The sequence below is a fragment of the Catharus ustulatus genome, chromosome 6 (genome assembly GCF_009819885.2).
Source record: "Catharus ustulatus isolate bCatUst1 chromosome 6, bCatUst1.pri.v2, whole genome shotgun sequence".
NCBI classification, from domain to species: Eukaryota; Metazoa; Chordata; class Aves; order Passeriformes; family Turdidae; genus Catharus; species Catharus ustulatus.
Genome location: NC_046226.1, coordinates 51,614,895 through 51,642,378, shown reverse-complemented (window position 1 = coordinate 51,642,378; position 27,484 = coordinate 51,614,895). Strand labels below are relative to the sequence as shown.

The 27,484-nt window shown below is 39.3% G+C and overlaps 1 protein-coding gene across 8 annotated transcripts in view; it reads right to left on the bottom strand.

The window, feature by feature from the left end:
* The window catches only part of TUB (TUB bipartite transcription factor), a 141,932-nt gene that overhangs the window by 34,386 nt on the left and 80,062 nt on the right, over positions 1-27,484 (bottom strand). For all 8 annotated transcript variants that reach the window (XM_033062457.2, XM_033062455.1, XM_033062458.1 and 5 more), the window contains exons 2-3: positions 12,067-12,118; positions 10,580-10,742 (exon numbers count right to left, since the gene is read on the bottom strand). In XM_033062457.2, coding sequence (XP_032918348.1) covers positions 10,580-10,742; positions 12,067-12,118 — 215 coding nt within the window. The remainder of the gene's footprint in view (positions 1-10,579; positions 10,743-12,066; positions 12,119-27,484) is intronic.

Below are 27,484 nucleotides of genomic sequence, written 5' to 3'. Positions count from 1 at the left end.
CAGATTTAGTCATGTCTGTGTAGACTGCAGCTCCCAAACCCTCTGCTACCCACCCCAGCACAGCAATCTGTTGTGAGTAGCATTGCATTCACAACACAGCAGGCACCTGAGGCACTCCAGGAACACATGCTCCTTTTTCTCACTGTGTGGAGGAAGGGTTCCAGTCTACAGAGAATATACATTAAATTATTAGAGGAAGGAGAGACTTGAAATCCAAAGAAACAGCTTGTCACCACCCAATTTTTCATGCCTGTCTTTGTCAAACACTGTATTTGTACCTCAGTCTCTCTTTAAAAACTAGGCTGTGCTCTTTTAATTGTTTTGGAGATGGTAATCCATGTTATAATTAAATTCAGGACTTTACAAATGACCTATATTAAATGGCCAGGCAGTTCTCTAAATCATTTTAAATCTGGCTGTATTCATTAACTCAGAAGCATCATTTACTTGGTCCAAAGCAATGATCAATCAGCAAAGGATGAAACTTTCTGACATTACTCATTGCAAAGTTATAAACTTATCTTCTCTATCTTGCCAGCCATTCTTTCATCTTACAAGTAAAGCCCTGAAGTTTTTTGAGTTACTTTTGCCTCAAAACGTTGAGCAAGAGATTATAAATTCAGTGAGGGAGCTCCAGAGAAGGGAATATTTCCATTGCTTTACTCTGTGAGGCAGAGAACAGGATTTCAGTTCAGCAGCCATTCTGAGCACCCACCTTGGCTGCTGTCTGTGGTAAATGGGCTTTTCAGACACAAGTGATGGAGCCTGCAAAGTAAGACTTAAATCACAGAGACAATGATACTGTGCCTTGGTTCATGAGAGGAATTGGCACAGAATGTCCTGTTTCTAAAGGATACATTTCAGAGCATTACCATCACATTTAAAGTACTACCTCTATAATAAATCCAAATTTAATCCCAACATTCCATGTCCACCACAAAACCATTTCATTCTTAGCTTTTAGCTATTTGGTAAATAGCAGACCTCAGCTAAGGCTCACCCACTCACTCATGTTTTCATGGTGCTGTATCTGCAGAGACAACAAGAAAGTTTTCTGTACAAATTCAGCTCAGGGCATATCCTTGCATTTAGGCAAGCTCCTGTCAACAGGCCAGCCAGGATTTGGATCCTTGCAGCCTGAAAACCCAAAGGGACAGGTCTGTGAGCCTCCCCTGCTCAGCTGGTCCAGCAGGCTTGGATGTGGAGCAAAGTAAAAAACCCTGTTTTCTGTTTCCAGTGCTTTCTCCTGCCCTGGAGAGCTGGAAGGAGAGCCATTCCTAAGCCCTGTGTACTCAGTCTGCAGCTGGTCATTAGCATGTGAAGCTTTGAACTTCTCAAACCAGCACTCCTTCCAGGCTGCCCTTGTGGAGATGAAACAAGTCAGAGAGGCAGTGTTTATCCCCAGCCACGTTGTCAGGGGATCAAATGTCTTCCCCTCTGCCCTCTACTGCATCTTTGGATCATTATCTAACAGGCTGACAAGAATTGCCCTTCTCAGCAGGATGGAAACCTTGAGGTTAACTCTAGCCTGCATTTTCCACGGGCTCTAGACAGCCCCATAAAACAATTCACAGCTCCCTGCAAGAAAGCCTGAATAAGGAAAATGAGATAAACTGGCTCCCTAAATAATATTCACTGATACAACAATATGATTATGACCTCCACTGGACATCAAAAAGTTAAAAACAATGATAGGCAGCACCAGAGCTATATGGGGATGAAATTTCAAAGACTGTCACTCAAAAATGCATTAATTTCAGTACAACTACCCATTCAGGCAGCTTTAAAATTCCCCACTAAGACATTGTCTTAAACAGCAGGAGACTAGATTAGAAAATCTATCCTGATATTTCATATGCCCCACTCCAGATTATTAAAATCTTCACTTAAAAAACCCAGAGATTTTCCTTTTCCATAAGAATTATTTGTTTGCATTAGAATTTGCATTCAGACAAGAAAAAACTGGAGGAACAAGTGCTGTAGTGAGTCAGCATTCCAAACAGAAAAATCCACTGGATGCTTAGACCTGGTATTTCATTTTAGTTTGAACAAATTGTAAAAAGTAGCTTTGAGATAAATGCCAAACTTACAAATAAAACTCCATGACTTCAATTTCAGTATTATTCATCCATGTTCATTAAATCAATGCTGACTACTGAACTCAATAGAGTATTTAAAAAAATGATTTTTGGGAGAAAGAAAGGAGCAGAAATTGTAATATTAGTTCAGGATCTGAGTTGAAAAGAAAAGAACAGTCTGTTAACATACTACAGTGAGGGTGGAAGGGCTGTGCCAAGGCAGACAAGGGCAGTGTCCCAGCTTTACCTTGCACCACTAATGGCCTAACTCAGAAAAGGGAAAAAAAGAAACCTCTCCATGAACCAGTTCTGTGATGGACAGCACTCCAGGCTACAGGGACAAAGCTACAATGTGAGTCAAATAAAAGGATGCAGTTTGTAACCATGTGAGTAAACTATGAGGCAGACAAATCAAGTTGTTTTTCAATTCTGTAAATTACCCACATATATTTATATGAGTGAATGAAAATGTGAAGTATGCCTTTCCATCTGGCCTTCATGATGAGAAGTTCAAACAGGAAATAAGTTTCAAAGTAGCATGAATGAAAATGCAGATTTCTTTTTGCCATTTGTATGACCATATTTCTTAATATGAGTGGTGCACACTCTTATGATCTTAGAGGAAGAAAAAAAAAAACTGTGAATCATAACTTACCCATCTCTATCACATAAAAATGCCATGTGCTAAAAAAAGGTGCTTTTGATCAGTACATTATATGAAGAATGAAGTAAATGAAAAATCACAAAAAGAAAAAAACAATTCTAAAATTGTGTAGCCTGTCTGGAAAACACTTTAAGTAGAAAGAGGCTGAACCAGACAATGAGGTATGTGAGGCAAGTATAAGGCAAACATTCATTCTATTTACCAACATCCTCTCAATAATAAAAGTGAAATCCAGAATGAGTACCATGCAAAGAAAGATCAACTACAGTTCAGGCAGGGTGTACCTTAACAAATCAATGTGAATTGGCTGTCCTTTTCTTATTGTTGCCTGAGATGCCCTTGTGCTTCACTGTAAGAATGGCTTGTTGCCTTTGTTTGTGAAGTTCTAGCCTTAGTCAATCTTGCTGCTTATTTGGGCTGCTGTTCCTTATTAGTTTATTTAATCAACTTAGATTCTGAACTGGTCTGGTATTTCTACAATCATTTAAAAGACGCTGGAGTCTATCAGAAATATTCTGAAGATGGGCAAACCCATGATATTTTACAGCTCAAGTAAATATTTTTTTTTTTAGTTTTTCACAGACCACACAAATAGTTAAATACAAGGACCTGAATTAGGACAAGGACTTTGGTGTGTTGGTTACTGTTTAATCACATGAAAAGATTTGATTCCTGCTTAAAAATGCTGCTATTCAAAGGCATTACTCCTCCAGCGAGTAACTTAGTCAGATTCCAGATTCCCAAAACCTTATTGCCAATAAATTCCCTAAAGGCTACTGGCAGTTTATGCCTTCAATAGTGATGTGATGACCAGGCTGATGCTGCAAATCTGAAAATATTCAGAAGTGAAACAGGATGGGTTTTTTAATGCTCAAAAAAAGGGAATCAATGTACCTGGGAACTTGGTGCTGTTTCAGGACATTATTAAAAGCTCATTGGTCTAAGAGCTTCTCAGAGAGAACAAGGGAAGGAATTAAATAAAATATTCCTCTTAACCCCCACATACCTGCTGCCTAATCCTGGGGAGAGGGAAAGCAAAGGAAGCATGTGAAATGGAGAGTTGATAGCAATGAGCTAGATTTTGGGAAAGGAGAAAACTAATAAGGAAAGCTACAACGACCTATGAAAAACCCATGCCAGGAAGATTAAAGGCAGCGATAAATTACATAATTACTTTGTGATGCTGGAGCCTTGAGGGCACGACTAGGCTCTAATTGCCCTGATGAGCCTCCCTGGGGGGTTCCACCCCCAACCTGCCCCTGGGCTTCCTTCCAGCTGAGCCCAGGGCTGTGCTGCAGGTGCTGCTTCCCAGCCTGTCCCTGGGATCAGCCTGGCACTGCAGCATCTCCTTCCCACCCTGGAGGGCCTTGGGTCATCCCTTGCCATGTCTGGGACTGCAGGGAATGCTCTTGGCAGCTCTGCCTGCCGTGCTTGCAGCCTTTGGGGTGGGACTGTGCCTTGCAGAGCATCTCCTATACTGGGGACACCCTCAATCCTGGCACCTGAGATACTGCCCAGCACAGGGAACAGCTAAATATGAAATGGCACCCGAAAGTAAATACACTTTAAGTGGGACATTAAAGGAAAGAGAATGGAGTTTCTCAAGCCATTTCCTCTGAACTTTCCTCTCAAATCACTCAGTACCAAGAACCACAAACAGCCCTGTGAATCACTTGCTACCCACTGCCCTCTGCTCCCGGCTGCTGGGTTAGTTTGTTTATTTTGGACGTGCACTGGGGCAGTAAGGACTGCTGACAAATCAAAAAGATGCTTTAAAGATTAAGGTGAAGAAACGGCAGCTGAAATAAAGATTTCAGAATATATGCTTATTGGAAGTCAAGTATTTTGCCCACATGATGTTTGGAGTGCTGCCTGATTTCTCAGTATTAACAGCCCTTTGCAAAGAACATTCCCTGCTATCTTCAAAAAATAAACTAATACCTACTCATTCCAAGGTCAGTGGAAAACAGGGATGGAGAAACACTCTTCTGATGAACAGGCAAATATATGATTTTTTAAATGAATGTCACCTTTTAAAGCAGACAGCTTCGGATATTCATCACAAAACTCTCTCATCAAATAGCAGAATGACACATCAAATTTAACATGAAAAAGCCATGAATTGTCATCAGAGGTCTGTTTAACACACCACACAACCATTACATCTAGATGTGCTGCCAAATGTCAAAGGAGAAAAGTAAAAAAGTCATTCTGCCTTTTGCACATGGTTAATCTAAATCGCTAAATTGGAAGTTGCAATGAAAATTACTCTGGGAGTATTTAATTGAAAACATTTTTAATTTCAAGTCTCATAAAAAAAAGCCACAGCTGCAACAAAGTATGGCAATATTAATGAAAGCATATCTGGCACTCATTCAAATCTCTGCCTTCCTCAGTGCTGTGAAAAGAAAAATCACTCCCCAATGGAAATTCACCATTTTCACAGAAGTAAAATCTCTGTAAAAATGGGCTTTCAGCATTTGCATTAAATGTAATTAAATAATGTAATTAAATTGTTGCAGTAATTAGTGTATCTCTGCATGCTATTTGGCTCCAGGAATGCTCAGCATTTGCAATCCAGATTGAAAAGAACTGTATTTGTAGCAGAATTCTGCAAGGTCAAATCAGGCTAAAATGTTTGTTCAGGTTTTCAACAAACTTTACAAAATAAGTTGAGTAGAAATACATGAAAACAAGCAAGCAGGTGTAACTGTGACATATTACAGAAGGGCAAGTAAAATCTTAAAGAAACTTACAAAAAACAGGTGGCAATATGTCCTTATGAAGGACACTGAATTGAAAATAAACCAGAACACATGAAGAAAAGACAGTGAATGAATGCCTTTGTTGTCTTTTATATAGAATTTAAATTTAATAGCAATACAAAAAGTTGTTATTGGTTCTTACGTGGCTGTTTATAATGATGAAATATCAATTGAGCTGTGTTTGGTACTGTGAGAAAGAGGCTTTACTGTAAATAGTACCAACTAGAGCCATGGAACAACATCATGGAAGTCAGTGGAAGGACACCTATTCCTTGGAATGGCAGGTAGATAAATGTAGAGCCTAATTCTACCTGACCTACAGATGCTGACGATTGTGCTACCACTGGCTGGGACTCCAGCTCAAATTAACTCTTTATAGATCAGACTGTTTTTATCTCAAGTTGGTCTTTTCAGCCTCCCACACATAACTTTTGTTTTTATTAGTTAACTAGGCTTTATGTCAACAACAAAAGGGTTTTTAAAATATACACTACATGCAAGTCATCTACAAGCTACAGTATCTGAAGAATTTTATCTGTAGGTGAAATGCAGGCACAAATGAGAAGAAATGTTCTGTGTGGAGACTTGTGTATGGTGGATTCTGCAGAGCCACTTCCTCACTGGAAGGGCACTCATCTCCTTAAAAGTCTCATGGCACCCAGAGGAATTGCTAGCAACACTTGGCAGGGAACATAAATGCCATTTTGTCCCACCAATGTGTCATTTCTCTGCCTTGAAGTCATCTAAGAAAAAAAATTACAGCGTTTCTGGCAATACACAATTAGCTTAACTAGCCAAATATGGTGTTCTACTTTATCTACCCACAGGTAGCTCATCAGGCCTATGTTCTATTCCAGAACAAGAATGACTGACTTTCTACTCCAAGCTCTGATGATTATTCTGGAATTAAATGAGTTTTCACTGCACAGTAGAGTTGCCCATGAGGGAACCATTGCAGCACAGATTATGGCATCAGAATAAGCAATGGCAGTGTATGAAGGAGAATTTCCCAGCACAGAAAGCCCAACATCTGAGTGAGAATTGCTGAGATGTTATCTCTGACCTACTTTGCTCAAAGTACCATAGACATATCTCCACACAGGCATCCAATTATTTGTTGGAATCAACAAGCACTTTTGTGCTACACAGAATTAGTACAAGCTAAAAGGGAGAGTGGAGCAGGATGATAGGTGGAAAGAAGTGTTCTTTCTGTAGCATTTGCCAGCACAGGAATTGATTTCACAAACATGCCCATCCAAGCAGTGTAGCTCATTCAGCAGAGCATCAACTCCCATCAAAGAGTCATTCTTAACTCGGAACCAGCGCGCCCATAACAGCAACAAATGAACGGAAAAGAGCAGAATAGTTCTTTAGAAACAGCCCAGCTGTCTCATGCATCCCACACTGCCACATACAAATGTTTTCATTGAAGGGGGGAAGAAAAAAAACCCAGCCCTGAAGCTCAATGCCAATGGTCATCAAACCCCAAAACCTACCGTGCAAACTGGGGAGCTGAAGACATTAAGCACATTCCCAGAGAAGGCCACACCAAAAAAGGACACTTCTAGAGTTCTTGTAATATTTTCAAAAGCAATGTGCCTAACAAAGGATTTTACAAGGCAATAAAACACCCTGTTAGGTAATTAAATTCTTCTAAGCTGGCTCTTGCAAACTGCATGGTTTATTACAAGGAGAGCTGCCCCAAGGGATTAACAAATGTCATGTTGAATATGAGAAGCATTGTATTTCTTTGCTTCTCTGAAACCTTGTGAAACATTGAAAGGGTTTGAGAGACAAATTTAGAACAAATTGATTTAAGGAGAATAAATCCTAAGTATTCCAGTGAATGGTGTGGTATAACATGACAGGAAGGGTCACTCTTACCTTAACAGCACAGTTAATCTCACTTATAGTGAGAAAGTCCACTCTGATGCAAACTGGTGTAAAATTTAACTCAGTTAGTGGATACATGAAATTTGTTACCAATTATGGGATGATAATGTCTTTTTCTCTGCTTTTTAAAATTTAAAACCTTGATCAACTGACATAGAGCATTTAGTAAACAGCACCATCTCTCTGCTATAAGATATTATGTCTTAGAACTGCTCTGTACCTTTGATAAACTCTTGAATATAAGAAGAAAAAGAGAGAATTTCTACTTTTGTCTGATTAAAAAAATAAACAAAGTAAATGTTAGTGCTAAATCAAATTTTTTGGTTTAGACTGGAAAGAAATTCAGTTTTATCTTTAAAAATTCCATCCCAGACCCTGAGAAACAGAGTGTAAAGAGAAACATTACTATTTTTAATATTTATCAGGAAAAAAATTTTAAAACAGTACTAAGTTGAAAAAAAAACTCTGCATCAGAAACCACTTATGGTATCCTACTTGCTTGCAGAAACAAGATTTCAAAGGCCCATTATTACCAAAACCTCAACATTTAAACAATGCAATTTCCAAATTCTAACAGTAAATTCTGTCGCTGTAATCAGACAAAAATTTTCATCTATTGCTAACCAGGAGGAAAGACTCTGAAACCTGCACTTCCCAGAGCAGAATTTGTTAGTCCACTAAATACTCACCTTGTTCTTGTGGAAAAATAAGACCACCAAGTGAAAATAAAACAACAGAGAGACAAAAAGTACAGCACATGGAGCAAAATTGACAGAAATTTGAACTGAATGCTGGGTTAAGTTTCTGTTTGCATAAGAGTAGGATACTGGTTGATCTTTTTTTTTTAAGAGTTAGATTCACAAAGGCATCTGAAAATTTAATGTGTAAACCCCAAAACCTGCCACCTAACACCACTCCCAAATAAAAAGCTGCCAACTGCATTCCCAATAAATATCAGTATATTTCAGGTCCTGTCCCACAAACTCATCAATAATCAGGGAAGCAAGCCTTTTGGTACTGAGGCTTATGAATCCCTTATAATTACATTCAACTTAATGATCTGCAAAACAAGAAAACTGGAAAATTACTGCTCTATATATATCCTGGAGGTGTTATCAACCTGGAGTGGTATCTATAAGAGTCAAATTTTGGACAAGGATTACCCAAGCTGCCCCTTAGGAAATCCTGAGGAAAAGTATGCCCATACTACCTTTAGAGTGTCAAAAAGCAAGGGCCATATGAGAACTAAATAATACTTAATTTCCTTAGGATTTATTTCTGATTATTAAGGTCTTTGAAAAGAAATGGCATTATAATTTTTTTCCCCTGTGGGTGTGACACCTGAAGTGACTCTGTCCCTACTGGATCCTGTAATGTTTAATAAGAAAGTGGAGACATCACACAAGTTTGAAATGTTCTTCTCTATCTGTTTCATTGGACTTTGCAGAAACACAGTATCTTTGAAATTACAATATTCAGTCCTAGCTGAACTTAGTTAATAGGTTAATAGGTATCAAATTTATCATTACCAATGTCAGGCTTAAGCAAAATTACATGCAGAGGAATGTTCAGAGTGGAACCCATCAGCTTTACTTAGCAGGAACCAAGGCTGAAGACACTTTAATAATCATGGCAGAAGGGACAAGCTGTCTCTTTCCCAGGTCAGCACTGAAATGGTAGCTAGTTACTTTGCTTCCTCCTCTTAGGCTACAATTGCAAGTTCTGATGGTTTTTTATCCCCAAACACAAAATAATTTACCAAAATACACAAAACGAGAGCCTTTTGTAGGAAATGGAAAAATAGAAACTTTCACAGATACTGAAGGGCTTGATTAGCAGCCTTGGAAGAAGCTTGGATTGATGTAAAAATAAAAGCACACAGACATTAAGCAGAAAAATTATAAACTTATATTTCTATAGTTATAAGTAAAATATGCCTTAATTAAGTAAGAAACTATATTGGGTAAGATGGAGAAAGGTTTTACAGTGCAGAAATGCAATTGCATAGAGTAAGCTAAGAGTTTAGATGCTATAATGGAAAAATATGTGTATATGTGTAGTAGTAGCCCATAGGATAAAAGTATATCAGAATTAAGGAGGCAGGTTAGAAAAACAAAATTAACTTTGTGGCAACTTTCCATTGGATTAGAATGTTATATATTGCCTTGTAACAAAGAAACTTGTGACTACTTTGAGCTACTCCTCTAAAATCTCAGGGCCTTTGAGGCTGATTTATATCTGAGTAATAAATCATTTTTAACACGACAGTTGTCCCATCCCTTCATTAAGGTGTCAATAATAGCCTTTTGTTCTCATGACCAGCACAAAATGAGCACCACTCTAGGACTCTCAGCAAATACTGCTGCCAGAGGTGACATTCTGTACCATGACAGCCAGAGGCTATTGGAGTCTGTAAATCAGAGGCCTCTCTGAATCCTTCAGAGAGATTAGAGTGCAGGGATTGAAGTAAAACCTTTGTGTGGTTTGAAGTATATTAAGCCACTCATACATGAAGTAGAGGTGTAAGTTTAAGTTTTAGAATAAGCAAGTAAGTTTAAATAAGTAAGAATATGTTTTTCAAGTGCTTTAAAGAGTAAAGATCTTAGACATCCATGTAGAAGAGCAAATTCTAGTGAAGGTTGAAAAACATAGTCCTAGATACTAGTGATGAAAACAAATTTCCCTGTAGGTTCCAAGAACATAGTTTTAACCATAATAAAATTATAGTAAGAATGTTGCTTACATTTGTTAGATAGAACAAGATAGACCATATGTGTAGGTTATATGTAACCTGGCATGATAAGAAACTAGAATTCTCATAGGTTAAGAAGAAATAGTTCAGGTTTGTGTTTTCAGATTATTAGGTAATTTGTGTATAAGAATCTATGCACTGGGGAGAGATTTGCTCTTGCACTCTTGCTTTTCTTTTCTCCTCACCACCATCATCCTTACCCAGAAGAAGACAGGAGCTGCCACAGCAACATTGACAGAAGCAGCTTCTACTTCTAACTGGGACTTTACTTGTATTTAAAACTCTACACTGAAAACCTTTAGCGTGGATTTTAATGCTTGTGACTCTTTGCCTTTCGAGACTGATGTGCCTTTACAATAAACAATTTTATAGCAACTAACAGCTGCCTGGCTCTTTTACAGAAAACAAACAACCTGACATTCTGTACCATGATAGATGGTGCTGCTGTTGCTGTTGAGATAGGACTCGACCAGCGGCGCCTGCTCCTCCGAATGCTTTGTCCTGCGCGTCCTCGTCCGGCTGTCCACGTTGGACTGAACCATCAGTGGCTCCTGGCGCTTCTTTTTCTGCTTCTGTTCCAGCAGTGCTCTCTGCAGAAAACACAGACAAAAGCATCTCTTACTGGACTCCAAACAGCAGCAACCTATGATGGAAAACAATGGCCAGGTTTGCACCTTCCCCAGCTTTATGGCAGCTGGCAGGCGGGAGATTGGGATGTTGGGTTACTGGAAATCTTTCCAAAAAACCACAACCAACCCACTGCTGAAACACCTTCTGCAGAAAACAGCAAATAATTAAAATACATCTTTCTGAGCAGCCCACCAGCTGTCAGAGATTGCTTGGAAATAACCCTTGGGAAAACAACAGTGTGAGAATACTGGCTGTGAAGCAATGGGAGGGTAAGCAAGGGCATGAGGCAGAGACGCCAATTTCAGTTTCTGTAAATTAAAAGCACGTAATTGCAAACTAGAATCGAGTGATAATACTGGACACAAGCCTAATTTAACAGCTATAATAGATGAACTTTAATTAAACACTTAAATTTCTCAGCTAAACCTGCTGAAAACTGAAACCTTTGGCATCCAGTGGCACCATAGGGACCTTATTTGAGTTCTTTTCCACAACCTCAGAGAACTGAACTGTTAATTTTACTTATCTATTACCTTACCATTTCCTTGCTTCTGTACAGTGATATTTTAGCTTCCAAAAAGGAGATGCAATAAAACTGAGGAATAAAAATGGAGAGTGAGCTCTTTCAGCTCTCTAAGTTATGTTAACACCTCAACATAACTCCAACATAATCAGAATTAAGTACAGGATTATGGCATAAATAGCACTTGAATTTGAAAATGAGACACTGGTAGACATGCAAGCTGGTGAAATAGTGGCAATAGAAAAGGATAAAATTAAACTCATGAAGTTTAACTATAAAAATGACAACTTTTTTGAGAAGAGGACCACAGAAATCCAAGTAAAAGCAGAAACCTCAACTCCCATTAAAACCTGATGACACAATTCCCTCAGATTTCATGCATGGGGTTCTGGCTCCCTTGTCCAAGTCATGAAGGAATGCAGTCAGAAAACAGGCAACATAGCACACAGTGCCACAAGGTTATAGCCACAAGAGCTAAATCCACTGAATAAAAACTTTGTGGTTAACCTCTGCTGGCTGGTGTGGCTGCTCCATCAGTGGGGTAACAAATACATTGCACATCAGCTTAAAACAAGTCCAAGGCAAAGGGAATCACTCAAACCACAGTCAGAAGACAAATTTTAATGAAGTCAGACTTGTGAGTTAAATTCCACCTCCACATCCCCCAATCAGAGGATGCAATTTTCTATCAATTATCAGTGTTTTCATTACTCCAGGATTCAGACTTTAGGGAGCAAGAAGGTCCTCCTCCAAAATCTTACCTGTCTGTCAAGCTTCTGCTGACGCAGGCTGCTCCCCTCATCATCCAGAACACTGCAAAGACAAAGAGTACATAACTGGAACAAATTTAGCACTCCAAACAACACCTAACAGCACCCAGTGGAGCAAACTCTCACAGGAGTTATCCATACAAAACTCCCACTTATGTTCCATGGAAGTTTGCCTGCCCTAACAGAAAAACTTGGCTTCAGAGGATTTAAATGCAGTACATGAAAAATTGAAAAACTCTGGCTCACACAAACTTCAACAAAAATGTATAATCAGGCAGCTCAAAAAGAAATGCAAAATCCACTGTCTACAGCTTGGTTTCTTTTCCACTCTCTTCTAATGCAAAACATCAATGTATACTGCACTGAAATTGAAAATTTGCATGGTAAAGCCTAGAAAAAGGGAGGAGTGTAAGTGAACTGCTTAGCAACTCAGCAGTACTTAAAATTATGGTAGGAAAATTAACCACCTAATTATTTGCACACTAAAAACCATCATTTATTCCTGAATACCTGAGAAGTCACACTTATTGCCACACACTTCAAGGTTTAGAGGGAGGCAAGACAAACAGCATTGGTCACTGCCCATATGTCTCTCTGCTATCTCTTGCTTGTTGGGAGATTAGCTCCTGTGCATTCAATCATTTTCGTTAATTAAAGACTGGCATTGAAATCAAAAAGCTATTTTTGCAAAGTACTTTATCAAGCTACTGACTAGGCTTTATTTTTCTGGAGAACAAAGGTCTCTATTGTAAGAGCAATATAGTTAAATATTGATCATACATAATTGAATCTTTTAAACAATAACACGTCATCTAAAAGGAAAATTGTGCTATACAACAAAAACAATGGTCCCTTACAAGGAAAATTCATTTTCTCCTACAATACACTTTTATATAATGTTAGCCCCTTCTCTTATATCACTCCTAGCAATCAAAAGGAGCCAATAAAAGATCCAGGATAAACAAACCTGGATTCTGACCTACATCCAAATCAACAGAATTGCAATGGAAATTGCATAAAAAATGTGAATTTCGTGTATTAATTCACAGTCTTTAGAAGACAGTAACATTGTAGTACAGTTAGACAGAACAGCTAATAAAGGCATGCAGAATGCCACCTTTCCAATGCCAGCATTATCAAAGACCTATACCTTTGACAATTTTTCTTAGGTTATATGCTACAAAACGCTGATTGCAACTGTGCTGTTCAAGTACTTCAGGTATGAAATTACCATCTCTTGTAGAACTAATGCATTACCCATAGTCCACAAAAGAGATTAGAGAAAAAAACCCTCACCCTCATAAAAATGTTCTGCTTTACAGCAAGCATTCTTCATTTTATAAATTACAGAAGTTATAAAAGGGAGACACACATTCCTCCATGGTATACAATATCAGGTTTGCAGAAGTGTTTCCTACAAGTGCTGCAGTATTAGCTGCACTGCCAGAAAGTATAACTACCCCAGTGGAGGTTTTTGGCCAAACAATTGAGTAAAAGATGCCTAAGTGTAAAGTTTCAGGCTCAATGGCCTGAACAAATCCTCCTCATTTCAGACAATGCTTGAAAAAAAGCCAAAACCATGTAATGATGCTAATAGAGACCCGAAGAACTGCAGAGGCAGCAATGCAGACACCATCCTAGCATCCATGTCCTGGCACACTGCACAGAACAAGGGGGCAGGAAAATGTCCTGTGCCTGGGTGGGAAGCCACAACAAGGCAAATTCAGGTTCAGGCACAGCTCCTTTATGTTTCTTAATGCCCAACTGTAGCATGGTAAACATGGCAGTTTAAATAACACCAAACAGCAAACTCCAGCTAGAGAATGGTGTGATTTGCATTCAGCATTCCAGGTATGCAAAGCAACTATCAGATACACCAGAGGACTAAAAAAACCCAAAACAACAAAAAAACCAAACAACAAAACTCTACCAAAAAAACTATAGATGTTGCAATGCTACAACACCTCTCTACATTGCCCTTCTTACTGCAACACTTTTTTTTAAAGCTTCAGAATATATGCAATCAAAGCTGAGACAGAGAGCAGCATGCCTGGAAAACCAGATGACAATGCCATCTGCAGCTTCCAGCTCCTTCATTATTCCACTCCTTATTTTATAAAGTTCTGAGCAGTTTTCCACAACCCTTTTTTAGGCATGCATTAATGACAAGCCTTGCATTTAACACTCAACAAATAAAACTGAATTCCAGCACTCTTCACTGACACCAAGATTCAGTAGAATATGGTTGCTTCACCCATCTCCTCTCCCTCCAGGGTGCTGCACTGGTATCAGAATGCCTTGCCTCCACCAGTCAGACACACCACTCTTCTGAATCCTTCACAGGATAATGTTTAAAAAGGCCTTATTACCACCAATTCTACCTATTTTAAATGTGACTCAGTTCCAGTATCAGTGGAAAGCTGCAATTCTGCCCTTTCTTGATGTCTAATAACACTTCTTCAACTCCAAATACAAAAAAGGGGTCAATTTGGGTTACATATTCTTCTGCCACACCAACAGAGCACTCCAGTTTCAGACTGCACTTTGTCAGTGTTTTCTGCAGAACTACTGGACCTTGGAGTTGCTGACCAGCAGCCAATTTTTCCCATTCCCCCATTTCCAGCAGACAAAGTCTCCTGAAACTGGGTGGCTTCCAAGATATGCCATTAAAGAAAGTCAGGGTTTAAATACAAGCATGCATAAATAAGTAAATAAATAAATAATATAAGCTCTGTTTCCATAGCAATTCCATCAGGCCCTTGCTCTTGCTGCCTTGAAAAACATCTGCAGAGGACTCTGAGATGCAGAGTGCAAGTGCCACTGACCCTTTACTCACACTTCAGTGAGTCCTTGCAGAAAGATTTAGCAGATATCTCACCACAGCATCTGGCAGTCCTTGCACTCTGTCAGATGCTCCAGGGTCCAAGAGCTGAAACCCAAGAGCTGGATTTCTGCCTTTTATTTCTTTGGAAAGCGCAAAAGTGTGCAAGCAGAAGCACAGCCATTGCCCTTCCTGTCTTTCAAAAGAGCAGGAATCAATTGCTCATCCCTCTGGAAGGGTTGTGCATGTGGTGAGGACTCAGTCTGTCCTGCCCAGTTTTTTTGTTGCACTCTGGTCCAAATAACTGGGGTGGTCAGGAACTAAAGGCCCAGTACAGCAGAAAAACTGTGACTCAAAGACAGCAGGAAACCATCTCAGAGAGAGAGGCTGTTAGAACAATTCTGCCCACATGTTTGATGTGATGCTAGAAAATCCCAGGAGCAGCATGAAACTCAGTCAGATTTAATAAAGAAATATAACTTTATAATTCATGAAAATTGAATTATTGAAGAGCATGCATGCATATTAGCAATCTGCTCAGCACACTGAAGTATCCTGAAGATCCTGTAAGATTCATTTTTATGCCTATTTGATCAAGGATCATGCATCTGCCTGGCATCTTGGCTATGGCTCTGACCCACTTAAAACAAAAAGCAATTTTACACTATACATAATATTGTAACCCTTCAGCTCTACGGTAATAGTCTAGTCCAAACCAAGCTGGCAAATCAGAGCTTGTATATATTTCCTTGCAGATGCAGGGAAAAACAATCCCTCTATACAGAACTTGACCAATCAGCCTATTAGAATTTACTAGTGCTGGGTTTAAGAAGCCAAGCCTATAGCTACCTATTGTAAAGATTCATAGCAGTTGCCTGGACCAAGGCCCACAGAGACTTAAGTATTAGCTTTAGACAGCATTCTTTTCAAATTTCAATTATTTCAAAATTCAATTTCAACAGCATTTGATTCAAACATCTCAACTCTCATTTTTTAAAGAGAAAAACATTAAAAGTAAAATCACATTTTAGTCAAAGTATTACTTTTCATACCACCCTTTTAAGACATAAAATCTATTTTGCAGAAACAGTTTCAACACTAAATTCAATTTATAGTAAGGTAGACTTACTAAAGTGCTGCATGTCATAACAAACATGAAAACATATGAAAGAATTTTAGTATTTGAAGCTTTTTATAATCTCTATTCCTTAAAAAACCTTTGGAGAGAAACCCCAGACCAATCAGGTTTTAAGGATGAAACTTCATGATCACAGAAAGCTCTACACTTTACTGCTGAGATGAAGGCAGAAGATTCTGTAAGTCAACATCTTGCTAGATTTTACTGTAACTCCACATGGGGTGATTTCAGTTAAAGTAAAATTTGAAAAGACTTAATTCAAATAACACTTTTCACAGCAAATGCTTCGCCTCTGCTCTCTGAAAATGCAAACTGTTTGTATTTCAAGAAGCCATTGCAAGAAAAAAAAAACAATTAAGAAGAAATGTTTCTAATTAGAATATCCAAGATGCATGTAGTCACTGATCTTACTTAAGGGTTTTTTTAAAAGAAAAAGTCTGCCACAGTAAAGCAGCTCTATTGTTTCTGCCTGACAAACAAGGCAGTGCTTTTGTTCCTTCCTGACACTGGTTTATAAAGGAACATTTTTCATTAAAATAACTTTTTTACCAGGACAAAGGTCCAAAATTTCACCTAGCACATCTCCACAGCCCAGCACTAACTGCACCACAAAGTACAGCTGGTCCAACAAGCAGACTCATACTACCACTAAACTGTAACACACTGCTTAAGAAGTGCACCCAAAAGCTCTATGTGAAATCAGGGACCTTTGCACAAGCAAAATGAATATACATAAGCAGAGAAAATTCCTGAAACAAATAGTTCACATTATAAATTGGGTAAGAAATTGTTCCTCCCATTTAGAACACTCAACCAGAAGCAAATGGAAAATTAGAGGTGGTATTTTTATCTTGAGTTTCTTCTCTCATATTGTGAGCTGCAGTTCAAAAACAATGGATGATCAAACCAGATAGAAAGAAAAAAAAAAATACACCATACCAGACTAATCTTCAAGATCACTCAGATCTTTTCCATTCACTCCTACTGTGAAGAAAGCTGCTATGTTGCTATGTCAAGACAAACAGGTTACAGGATCTTTAAGAGCACAACAGACTCAAAAGAACAAGAATGGGTGTAATGTGCCATTTGAACATTACAGTCTCCAAAAACACACAAAATAAAATTCCTGTAAAGAGATAGCACTTGGCTGACTGGATACCATCTGTCATATTCACCCAATTACACTTCTCTGTAATCTCTGTAAAGTCTCTGTAGTTCCATAAAGCCCAACTGCTCTGGATAATGTCACTGTTAAGTCCTTAAGAACGAGCTTTCCTGCAGCACTGATGAAATGCTCCTGTAAAAGCCCATTAACAGGGTTAGGGAGCTGCAGGCTGAAGTCATGCTCAGGGGGATGGCACTCATCTAGGTTCTTCAAACAAGTGAAATTCAACCAATTCCTAAGCAGTGAAGTCGGCAGAAATGCCAACTAACCTAACCCTAACCTGCAAATCCCCACATAGAGCAAGGTCTGCTGCCCCACAAATGCCATATTCTGAGCACAGCAGAAGCCACTTGGGAGAACATCATTGAATCAGGCACACAGGCTAATCAAAGACTTATAAATGAGACACAGCACTCTGAAAGACTGCAAGGGCTCCCCTCATGCTAGGAATCATCAAGGCTTTCTGACCCTAAAGCAGCTGCTCAGTCACCTGATTTAGAGTGAAACCTGCAGCTACTCTCTTTACAGTAAAATGAGTGACTGCTTTCCTGGGCCACCCAAGCAAGCAGACATCTGGATATTGAGGAACAACCCAAGGACATGGAGTATTATTTTGCCCTTCTACTGCAAAGAGCAGCAACAGCAGCTCTTGGATTTCTCCCATGCCATGTTCAGAGGGCAGAGAGGGCAATAACCTACCCTTTTAGGTCACCACTGAGCTGACCAGGAAAGTACAGACACCAGGAACTCCTGCAGAAATGGAAATCGCATTTCTTTATGCAAAGCTTCAGAGGAATCAAGTATTTCATTGTTAATCTCACATAATAAATAAAAGCATGCCAGTCCAGGAATACAGCAACACCACTTCTGCCTGTGCAGAAGACCCTAAAAACACTGAAAATAATAAAGCAAAAGGATGGGGGAAAAGGCAGAAACATGAAACAAATGTTTGTATGAGAAGTACCAGCACCAAGCCAGCCACAAAACAGAAGATGCAGAGGATCACACACTGTGCTGATGATCCAAATGGCACTGAAAGTAATGCCCACAGTGCAGATGGTTGATAGCAGACTGCATTTGTAGTTGCACAAATAATTACAGAACCAAATGCTTTATTTTCTTCTCAAATCCTGGATGGCAAACTAGTTTAAAAATCAGCAAATTAATGAGACCTTTCTGAAAGGTTATTGGTACTATTTCCTCCAGTAAGGTTTAGCTAAATGTGCTTTGTACATTAAGATCTGTGACACACAAATGTAACAACAGGAAGACATCCATAATTTTTTTTTTTCTCAATTTCACATAGATAATTGTTAAGATTAACTCCAGCCAAATCCTCAGCATGGCCACACAATTGCCAGAGATTGGGCTGGGAAAGCTAAAGCCCTGACAGAATTAAATCTGGCCAGAGATGTCAAGGAAAACAGCACAAGTTTCTGTAATTGCTGAGTAAAGGAGACTAGGGGAAATATGTGCCCTGCCCAGAGGGAAATGAAGACCAGGTTGCCCAGGACATGGAGGCACTCAATGACTTTTTTGACTCAGACTCCACTAGCAAGTGCTCCAGTCACACAGCCTGAGTGCAGAAGGGAAAGGCATGGACCAGGAGAATGAAGCACAGCTCTCCATAGCAGAAAGCCAGGTTTGAGACCATCCAAGGCACCTGGAGGTGCAGGAGTCCATGGCACCTGATGAGATGCATCTGTGGGTCCAGAGGGAACTGGCAGGAGTAGCTAAGCCACTACACATCATACTTGAGATGATGTGGCAGTCCAGGGAAGCTCCTATGGAACTCAGGCACATGGAAAATGAGGAGATGACTGGTGACAGCAAACGTGGTGACAGTAAGGGCAGATCATGCCTGAAATACCTGGTGGCCTGCTATGACAGGGCTAAGCACTGACACAGACATCATCTACCCGAACTTTTGCAGAACATTTGACAGTCTTGCACAACATCCTTGTCCCCAAACTGCAGTGGCATGGATTTACCAGATGGAGTCCCCAGTGGATGGATAAGGAACTGGCTTGATGGTCACACTGAAAGTGTCATGGTCAGTGGTTCAGTATCCAAGTGGAGACCAGTCAGGAGTGGCATTCCCAAGGGTTGGTAATGGGACCAGTGCAGCTGTTGCTGACATGGACAGTGGGATCAAGGACACCCTCAGCAAATGTGCCAACACCAAGCTGCAAGATGTGGTGACACACTGGAGGGAAGGGATGCCACCCCGAGGACCCTGACAGGCCGGAGAGGTGGGGTTGTGTGAACCTCATGAACTTAAACAAGGGCAAGTGCAAGGTCCTGCAGCTAGGTCAGGGCACAAGCACAGGCTGGGAGGAGAAGGGATTGGGCAGCCCTGAGGAGAAGGACTCAGGGGTCATGGTTGATGGGAAGCTCAACAGGACCCAGCCACATAAGCTCTCATCCCAGAAAGCCAAATGTGTCCTGGGCTGCATCTAAAGCAGGGTGAGGGAAGTGATTCTCCCACTCTATTCAGCACTCCTGAGACCCCACCTGTCTCCAGGTGTGGGGCCCACAATAAACATAAGAGGCATGTGGACCTGCTGGAGCAAGTCCAGACAGCTGAAGGACAAAAAGAGGACCAGAGAAATGAAGCACCCTCCTATAAGGAAAGGCTGAGAGAGCTGGAGTTGTTCAACCTGGAGAAGGTTCAGGGGACACCTTGTTGTGGCATTCCAGTGCCTGAAGGAAGCCTACAAGAACAATGGAGAGGGACATCTTACACGGGCATGTAGTAACAGGACAAGGGGGAATGGCTTCAAACCGAGACAGAGTCAATTTAGATTGGATATTAAGAAAAACATTTATACTGTGAGCGTGGTGAGGCACTGGCAGAGGTTGCCCAGAGAAGTTGTGGATGCCCCATCCCTGGCTGTGTTCAAGGCCAGGTTGGAGGGGGCTCTGAGCAACCTGGGATAGTAGAAGCTGTCCCTGCCCATGACAGGGGAGTTAGAACAAGATGATCTTTAAGGTCTCTTCCAACCCAAACCATTTTATGATTCCGTAACAGCATTTTGGTCTGTTTTAATTAGAACAGTTCATCAAAATAGATCTCCAATTGTTATGACTTTAGGGGAGTATGAAACCAAGAGCAATTGTAGAAATCAAATTTTTTAAATGTTTTACTTAGACTATGTTTTTGAAAAACCCAACAGAGTCAGGTAAGACATATTGTTAGAAGCGTATTATTACAGGATATGTAAAAACAAACATTGACCACTGTTGAGCAAATAACCCAAGAGATTCCCAGTGCTGAAGGGAACAACAGGAGCTCTGTAGATACTTCAGATACGCTTTGAAGTAACGAGACCCAGCTTTGAGCTAAATCAGGACAAAACTGTAGTCATAGGGAAGAAGAAACTACAGTTTAGGATCTGAAATGCCTAGGCTGACAGCTTTCAGTGAGGATGATAAGAAGCCAGGAAAAGATCTAGTGAGATGAAAACCAAAACTATTCCCCACAGCACATTGCATGTTTTAAATAACTGAACTACAGAGCTGCCACTGCTGCGCTGGAAAGATCAGTTGAACTAATATTTGTACAGATTCATTCTCTGCAATTACACAGAACTGAACAAGATAGCATATGGCAGTAAAATGCAGGTAATGAAAATATCCCCAACTGGAAGAGCTGGGTTATTTCTCGCCCCCCCTCAACAAACACAAACTCTGAACACAATGTCAGAGAAAGAATCTGTGTTCCAAAGGAGAGAGGTGAATTTAATAAACGTGAATGATGGAGCAGTAAAACACAATAGCCTTTGGGTGATCTATGCTAAAATTGTATTTAAAGTAGTTTGACGAGAAGTACCTGAATAGGAGCAAATTGGGACGGATAAAACCCCGCCGTGACCTGGAGACACACCACCTGCAATGCAGATGGATCCAGATGACAAATGACATGACTTTCAGGAAGTGCCTTTATCGAAAACACATCGCTGCCAGCCACTGGAAAGATCCAGCCCTAGCAGCCAGGTTTCTCTCTCAGTACCAAAACCCAGCCAATCTCAGCTGTTAAAGCAGCACAATGTATGCACAAACAAACCAATCCCCTTAGTGTACAAAGCATCCAACCACAACAAACAGTACATTAAATTAGCAGAAACTAGGGAAAAGTATTGCCTGGATAAGGAGACTGCACTTACACATACATACACTGCAAAACAAAGAGTTCCCTGCCTGGACCACAATGATTCTCCCATTCCATTACTGCTGACCGGGTGAAAAGTGTCACCTGGAATAGACCTCTGCCTTTTAGATGTGGAAAACACTGTGAGCCACTGTGATGAAGAGAAAAGCTGCACAGGATGACTGCTGGCTCCTTTCCCTCCCTGTCCTATACCTGTTCTATGAAACATGGGTTTGTCCAGTTGGCAGCTACTGGGCCTATTTTACATCAAACAGCACAGCCTTCCAAGACACCTGTAAAATGAGAGCAACAAACAAGTCTTAACTCCTCTTGGAAACACCTCTGTGAAGCAAGAATGAAGCCTCACAGGTACAGTAATTAACCTAGAAACAATGCTGGCCTTTAAAATAATAGCATAATCGTGAAGTGTTTAACAAACAAAACACTGGTGCCAACAATAGGGTGGCTGCTGCAGGTGTTCAGTGAGGTTTCTCCCTGCAGTAGGACTGCAAACACAGCCATGAATACGTAGATCAAACATGCTGCTGCTGAAGTGGATTATATTTGAGGTAATTCACTAATGCAGCAAAGTATTAACAGATCCCACTGCCTGTGTACGTGTTTAGGACAGGGCTGGAAAAAAATGGAGTTGTATTTACTGGATTTTAAAAGGAATAGTAAAATTAAGTTATCAGTTTATTGAAATTGTGAAGGTGAAAGAGACTAGTTTACCTTTGCTGCTCTACCAAGCAAAATTGAATAAAAATACAGTAGGAATTGTAATTCTGATAGATGCTAGTGAATTGAAACAGCCAAGCTCCCTTTTCCTTTTTACAGGTGGTTTTAGAGTTTCTATGGAACACAGTTTCTAAGGGAAGACATGTCATTTCATGATAAATACTAACCGTGAAACAAAATATTTTGTCACTTTTCCCCCCCACACATACTATCTTTATAATCCAACCTAGTACTTTTTTTGCTGGATCTGAGGAAAGCAGAGTTTTCATTTTGGTTTGAGTTCTTTCTCTGTATTACCTTCTATACTAGTAGCAAATACTGACAATCCTGGACAGGATTTTCAGAGGAAAATGAGTTTGCCAGATCCTGGTGCCTAAGTACACAATACAGATTTCAAGACTGGCAAGATGTTGATGGCCGTCAAAAGCAGCAAACACCATTTGGCCTCTATTTTGTTCCCTACAATGAAAACTATGTCATTATTTCTAACAGCACTCTATGCAGATTAGGTATTCCATGCAGCCTGATCTTTACACCAGGGCCCTGAACCCCCAAAACCATGAATTCCATCCCATGACAATGTTGCCACTAACTTCACGTTGCATAAAAAGATGCATATGCATAAATCCCTCCAGGCTGGGGTTTTTAATTATAACCTCCTGAAGACAGAGGATTGTTTTCACAGTGTGCATACACAGTGCCTGCACAGAAACTCTTTCTCAAATTTTAATAAATCTTGGAAAACCATAGTAACAGCAAGGCTGGGATGGTGATTTTCCTCCCCCTGCCACCCCTTCTTTTTTTAGTGGGACATAGGTATTCAATCCTGGTGATGCCTACAGCATTCAAAGATAATTTCAAAACAAGTTACATATTTAATCTTCCAATTTATCAGCTCCCTGTGTGAAGATGATTCTGTGAGTAAACAACCTGAAGAGCATTGTTCTCCATTTCAAAACTAAGCTAATCTCTTTCCTTTGCTTTTGTGTGCAACCAAGTGTGGTAAATGGAATGTACTCCCAAGACCTAAGAAGCAGCAGAAAAAAACTTTACAACACAGTAAGAGAGTTTGCTGCAGCTGTGAACCCACCTTGTTTGTGTACAGTGAAAGCCAATTTTCTAGCTCTGTTTTCCAATGTGTCCTTTAAAGGCTCCTTCCAACATTATTGGAATGCATTTCAGCTTTTCTTTCCTTTTGTTACATTAAATGTTTTCCTCCACATCTGTATGTAACTCCCAGCCAAGGGAGATTACTTTCTCTAGCAAAAATTACTGTAGAGAGAAAATAAACAGGAGGGGGAAAACATAACATGGGATAATACTATACAGAATCACAGGTCATAGTCTGTAATAGGAAAAGGAATTAATAGTACTTTTTGACACACTTTGGGGAAAAAAACTAACTTGTCCCATTCTACCCATATTTATATATTCTGGCTATACTTTATTTAACCCCCAAACATGCTGACATGCTTTTTTTCTGTTTCAAATTGAAGAAAATATAGCCCTTTTAATAGCAAAATGCACTCAGTAGATTTATAAGTTCTGTTACATCAAATAACAGTACTTTTTGGTAGCATACTAAGATATGTATGTTGCATCAAATTCGATCATCTTTGTTTTTCATAAACATTAACCATGCTCACCAATTTGAATTTATGCACCTAGTTTAGCATATCAGCTTTAAGTATTTCAAATAAATTAGTCAAATTTAAAACACGTCAGGTATTTGTTATTGCAATATTTTTAGTTCAACATACATTATGAATCATCAGAATCCCAACTATATTATTTCTTGACTACTCTGTGACCATTTCTGTTAAATCTGACAATCATCTTCATCTGGTTCTCCTTAACTGCCTCCAGTGAAATTATCACTTAGTCTAATAATTTCTCAGGATTATTCTCTCAACATGTCATTGTGAAGCTAAGTGAAATGCCTTGCTACAGTGTTGTATAAATGGAAAAATATTTTTAAAGCATTTAATTATTGAGAAGTGTGATAACTTCAGAAAAGTGATGCATATATTTAAGTTTATATGCATAGATATATGTGTATATATATATTTTAAAAACTGGAAAACTACTACTTTCTTTTAATACAGTCTGGAAAATTATCATCATTAACTGGTACGACTCAGATGCTGGATTCTTTCAGTGTTGGGCAATTAATCAATACAGCAATTCCTTTCAGGACACAAAATTTTGCTCCATGAGATGTATACAACATGCAAAAATCTGTGCTGCCAGCAAGAATTGAGAATTATGAGAAAGGTTGTGGCAGGGGAGTCAAGACAGCATGCAGACTCACAGCTACAGAGAACGTGGAATCTGTGTCCCTAAAAGGCTTTGGATTTCCAGCTGAAAATCTCCTCTGCAGCATGCAGCTTACAGCTGACACAGTTATCAAATTACTGAAAAAGTAAGAACTAATGATCATGACCCAACTAATTCATATTTCTATCTGCAACTACCTTTTTCTAATTATTGTTCTGGGCTTTAAAACACTGTCTGTCTCTTTGAGAGCAAAGTCAGTCCCTCAGGCAAGACATTTCAGACTCTGGAACATCATTTTCACTGCACTTGAATCTGACTGAAAACAGGGCCTGATATATGCACACCACCTCATTTTTAGGGTTCTGATCCTGAACTAACATAACTTATTAATGCTGGACATAAAATCTGCCATCCAGACCTGCTCAAGTGGCTAAGTATTTGCACAATAAAAGATTACAGCACACTGAGTGTTGAGCACCAGAATAAAAGGCTGATAAAAAAATCATTCATTTTTATCTTTGCTTTCTAAACCACTTGTCAAATATTCACTGGTGCCATCAAAGAGTAGGAGGACTAAAAAAAATAACAAACAATAAAAAGACACTAAGATACTTTTTATTGTTGTTTTGAAACCTCCTAAGATTTGCACAAATACATTACATACAAAAAGAGTAACTTTGTCTTTGAAATAAAGATAATTAGATTTAAAAGCTGTGTCAACTCTAAGTATTTGTTTTTCTCAAACTGGCAAGCAGCTGTCATTTGTGACTGTAACAAAATATCCAAAGGAGTTAGATCAAAAAGATTTCAGCATTTATCCAATCTACTCGTTTTTAAACTGTTTTTACTTGAGTTAAGCATTCATTTTTTTCCTTCACCATGAGCCAGTGGCTAAGTAAATGTGGTACCATGTTCCATAAACTGATGGACAGCTCTCATGCAAAGCCACAAGTATCCTTTGCTGTTCATGTACTGCTACAGATTTTCAGTATAATACGACCTCCCAAAATAGATAAAGGACACAATACCAGCATAATATCCAAGGAATTAAGCAGTGTAATTCTCATTAAGGTTGTGCCACTAATCCCTGCACATCCTCTACTGAAAATTTATGCTCAAATTTTATATTTCTAGATACTGGTAGAGATTGCAGTACTCTAGAATCAGATCATAATTACATAGGATTGCAAATTGTACATTTGTCAGTTCCTAGAAACAAAATGGATAGACAAATCTGCAATTCCAATGGTTGCTTCAAGCTAGATACAGCTACTGCAGTTCACTTACCAATTAAGACAAAACTTTTCTTTTTTTTTCCCCCTAAGATTCAGGCATGTTTATCAACCCACACAAAGACAGGGATAAGAAATAACATAGGAGAAACCTACTGATTCTACATACTGCATAGAACAGACAAATTCTCCTCCTTAAAATATAACTCATATAAGTGGGTATCGCTGAGTTTGGATACTTTTGGAGGTGGTTTTGTGTTATTCCCTTCTTTGTTTTTTAAAGGAAGATGAACGATAGTATCTCTTTGAATTTCAACTTGTGGATTCAAGGTGTAGAACTTACATGAATCTCCCATATGCAATTATATTGTGACAAGCACTGCTTCCCATGTGGTTGCAACTTAATAAAAATCTTCAAGACAGAAAGAATAACCAGAATGTAGAATTTAGCAAATGTCACTCTTCATGTATTCAGAAAAAGTACAAATTGTTTCCCACCCCAAATGTTTTGGTCATAAAATAAAAAACAAATCTGTTTAAAAGCTCTTCAGTTTCTGATTTCTAAACCAGCACAGCTTTAGAGAGCTACCACTGATGCAGCCATGCCCTTGTAGCAGATTTGTTAAAGCGTGACAGAAACAGGTCCTGAGGTAATTCAAGACATTACAGGTCTTGGATTTTGTGCTTTCCATTTCTCAACAAAGAAAACAAGCCTAATCTAATTTGCTCCCCTGTGCCATTTAAAAATGTAACTAAACAGATCACAGCTGAAGTAGATCAGATTAACTGCTAAAGAAAGGTTGTGTTGACAAACTGCAGAGAAAAGTTTACCAACACCTTTTGTGGATACAAAAGGCACAGCAAAAACATACAAACCTACTTGCCAGGAGGCTGCCTTGTGTTCAACCTGCAAAGCGAAGGCTGGCAGAAAAAGATGTCATCTTTATTTAACAAATAAAATTTTTATTGAACAAAGAACTGTTCCGGTGCTGTGACATCCGTAGCAAGCCATTACAGGAAAGGGCTTTCACCACCCTTTTCATAGCTTTTTAATACCTGGCTGAAGTTGCCATTTTAATTATTCCACTTCACTTGGTAGAATGCCTGTTAGCAACAATCACAGCAAAAGGAATTTCCGCTGGGCACTGATGTGCCATGTCTCTGAACACACCTGTAAGCCTGTTACTTCCCTCCTATGAAATATTTTCAGTTAAAAAGGGTAAAATGCGAGCAGAAATATGTGATTCTCAGCTTGGTCGCTGGTTTCCTTGAACAGGAAGCAGATCATACAAGTCAAATTAAATTCAAAATATTTGGGTCTTTGTCAGAGAAGGATTTAAGTTATCTCCCATGAAACATGTATGTTAATGTCACGTTTTGTAGAAGGCAAGGAACCTCTGGAAGGCTCAGGAAGAATTCTCATTTCTGTGGGGCTTCTATAACAAAATTAAACCAGACTGCTCAAACTTCAAATTCCTTCATTGACAATTCATACATTGAGAGGGTTCTGCCTGGTTTTGTAACAAAGAAAGATTTATGCATTCATAATGCCTATAATAATTTCTCCAGTTGATTAATTTCCACAAAAAATTAAAGAGGGTTAATATTTCTAAATCCAACAGATTTCATAATGAAGATGGTGGCTGGATAGAGGCAAAGGCTCTAAGCAGTGTCTCTGTAAGAGGAAATTTTGGGGCTCAGCTCCCTGATATAACTAGAGCAATGAGAATCCACATAAGGAACATTATGAAGGACAGCTATAGGAATTCTGCTATCTAAAAGGCAAGGATTCTGGTCTCCATATGGATCCTAGGAGCATTTCTTACAGATATATGCAGAAGATTCCTTCCAACATCAACACATTGTGAAGAAAATTTACTGGGTTCAA